Source organism: Octopus bimaculoides, chromosome 30 (genome assembly GCF_001194135.2).
Source record: "Octopus bimaculoides isolate UCB-OBI-ISO-001 chromosome 30, ASM119413v2, whole genome shotgun sequence".
Taxonomy (NCBI): Eukaryota; Metazoa; Mollusca; class Cephalopoda; order Octopoda; family Octopodidae; genus Octopus; species Octopus bimaculoides.
In genome coordinates this window covers 5,053,298-5,054,661 of record NC_069010.1, presented here as the reverse complement: position 1 = coordinate 5,054,661, position 1,364 = coordinate 5,053,298, and the positions used below count along the sequence as shown (strand labels likewise).

The 1,364-nt window shown below is 43.4% G+C and overlaps 1 protein-coding gene across 1 annotated transcript in view; it reads left to right on the top strand.

Moving 5' to 3' along the window:
* The window catches only part of LOC106874220 (fructosamine-3-kinase), a 6,520-nt gene that overhangs the window by 2,659 nt on the left and 2,497 nt on the right, over window positions 1-1,364 (top strand). Inside the window, exon 3 of the mRNA XM_014921875.2 lies at window positions 355-458. Within this exon, the coding sequence (XP_014777361.2) occupies window positions 355-458 (104 nt within the window). The remainder of the gene's footprint in view (window positions 1-354; window positions 459-1,364) is intronic.

Below are 1,364 nucleotides of genomic sequence, written 5' to 3'. Positions count from 1 at the left end.
AATAGGCGCAGGAGTGGCTGTGTGGTAAGTAGCTTGCTTACTGACCACACGGTTCCGGGTTTCATTCCCACTGCATGGCACCTTGGGCAAGTGTCTTCCACTATAGCCTCGGGCCGACCAAAGCCTTGTGAGTGGATTTGGTAGACGGAAACTGAAAGAAGCCCGTCGTATATATGTATACGTATGTGTGTGTATATGTGGTTGGTAAGCAAGCTACTTACCACACGGCCTCTCCTGTTCACTTTCCACACATCTGTACAATACTGCATATGCTTTATATGCACTTTTGACAAGTTGTAGTGCACCTGAGCATTGTATACAATAATTTCATTATTATTATTATTTCTAATTCAGGTATTTAAGCTACCTGGAACTGGTGCAGCCCTAGTTATGGAGTATGTCGACCTGAAAAGAGGATTATCTACCTTTGCATCTCAACTAGGCCAGCAGATGGCAGCGTAAGTATCATTAAATATGTTCTTCACTGTGTCTCTCCCATGAAGCTGACAATCACACTAAGTGCAAGAGTGGCTGTTGTGCTAAGAAGCTTGCTTACTAACCACATGGTGCTGGGTTCAATCCCACTGCATGGCACCTTGGGCAAGTGTCTTCTACCATAGCCCATGGGTAACTGATGCCTTGTGAGTGAGTTTGGTAGACAGAAACTGTACAGAAGCCGCTCATATATATATATATATATATATATATATATACATATATTCTTTTACATGTTTCAGTCATTTGACTGTGGCCATGCTGGAGCACCGCCTTAATGATGTTTTAGTCAAAGACATCAACCACTGGACTTATTCTTTGTAAGCCTTGGACTTATTCTCTCGGCCACTTTTGCTGAACTGCTAAGTTAAGGGGACGTAAACACACCAACATCGGTTGTCATGTGATGGTTGGGGAGACATACACAGACTCAAAGACACACAGACACACACACATAAATATATACCATTCCAAAACAGACAGAGTATCCTAGGGTAGTTTTTCTACCTTGTCATCCATCCTCCCCGTGCATGCATGGAAGATGAACATTAAACAATGATGATGATGATGATATATATATATATGACAGGCTTCTTTCAGTTTCCATCTATCAAATCCACTCACAAGGGTCTGGTCGGCACGAGGCTATAGTAGAAGACACTTGCCCAAGGTGCCATGCAGTGGGACTGAACCCAGAACCATGTCGGTTGGAAGGAAGCTTCTTATTTCCTTATTGCCCACAAGGGGCTAAACGTAGAGGGGACAGACAAAGGGATTAAGTCGATTACATCCACCCCAGTGCGTAACTGGTACTTATTTAATCGACCCCGAAAGGATAAAAGGCTAAGTCGACCTCGGCGGAATTTGAA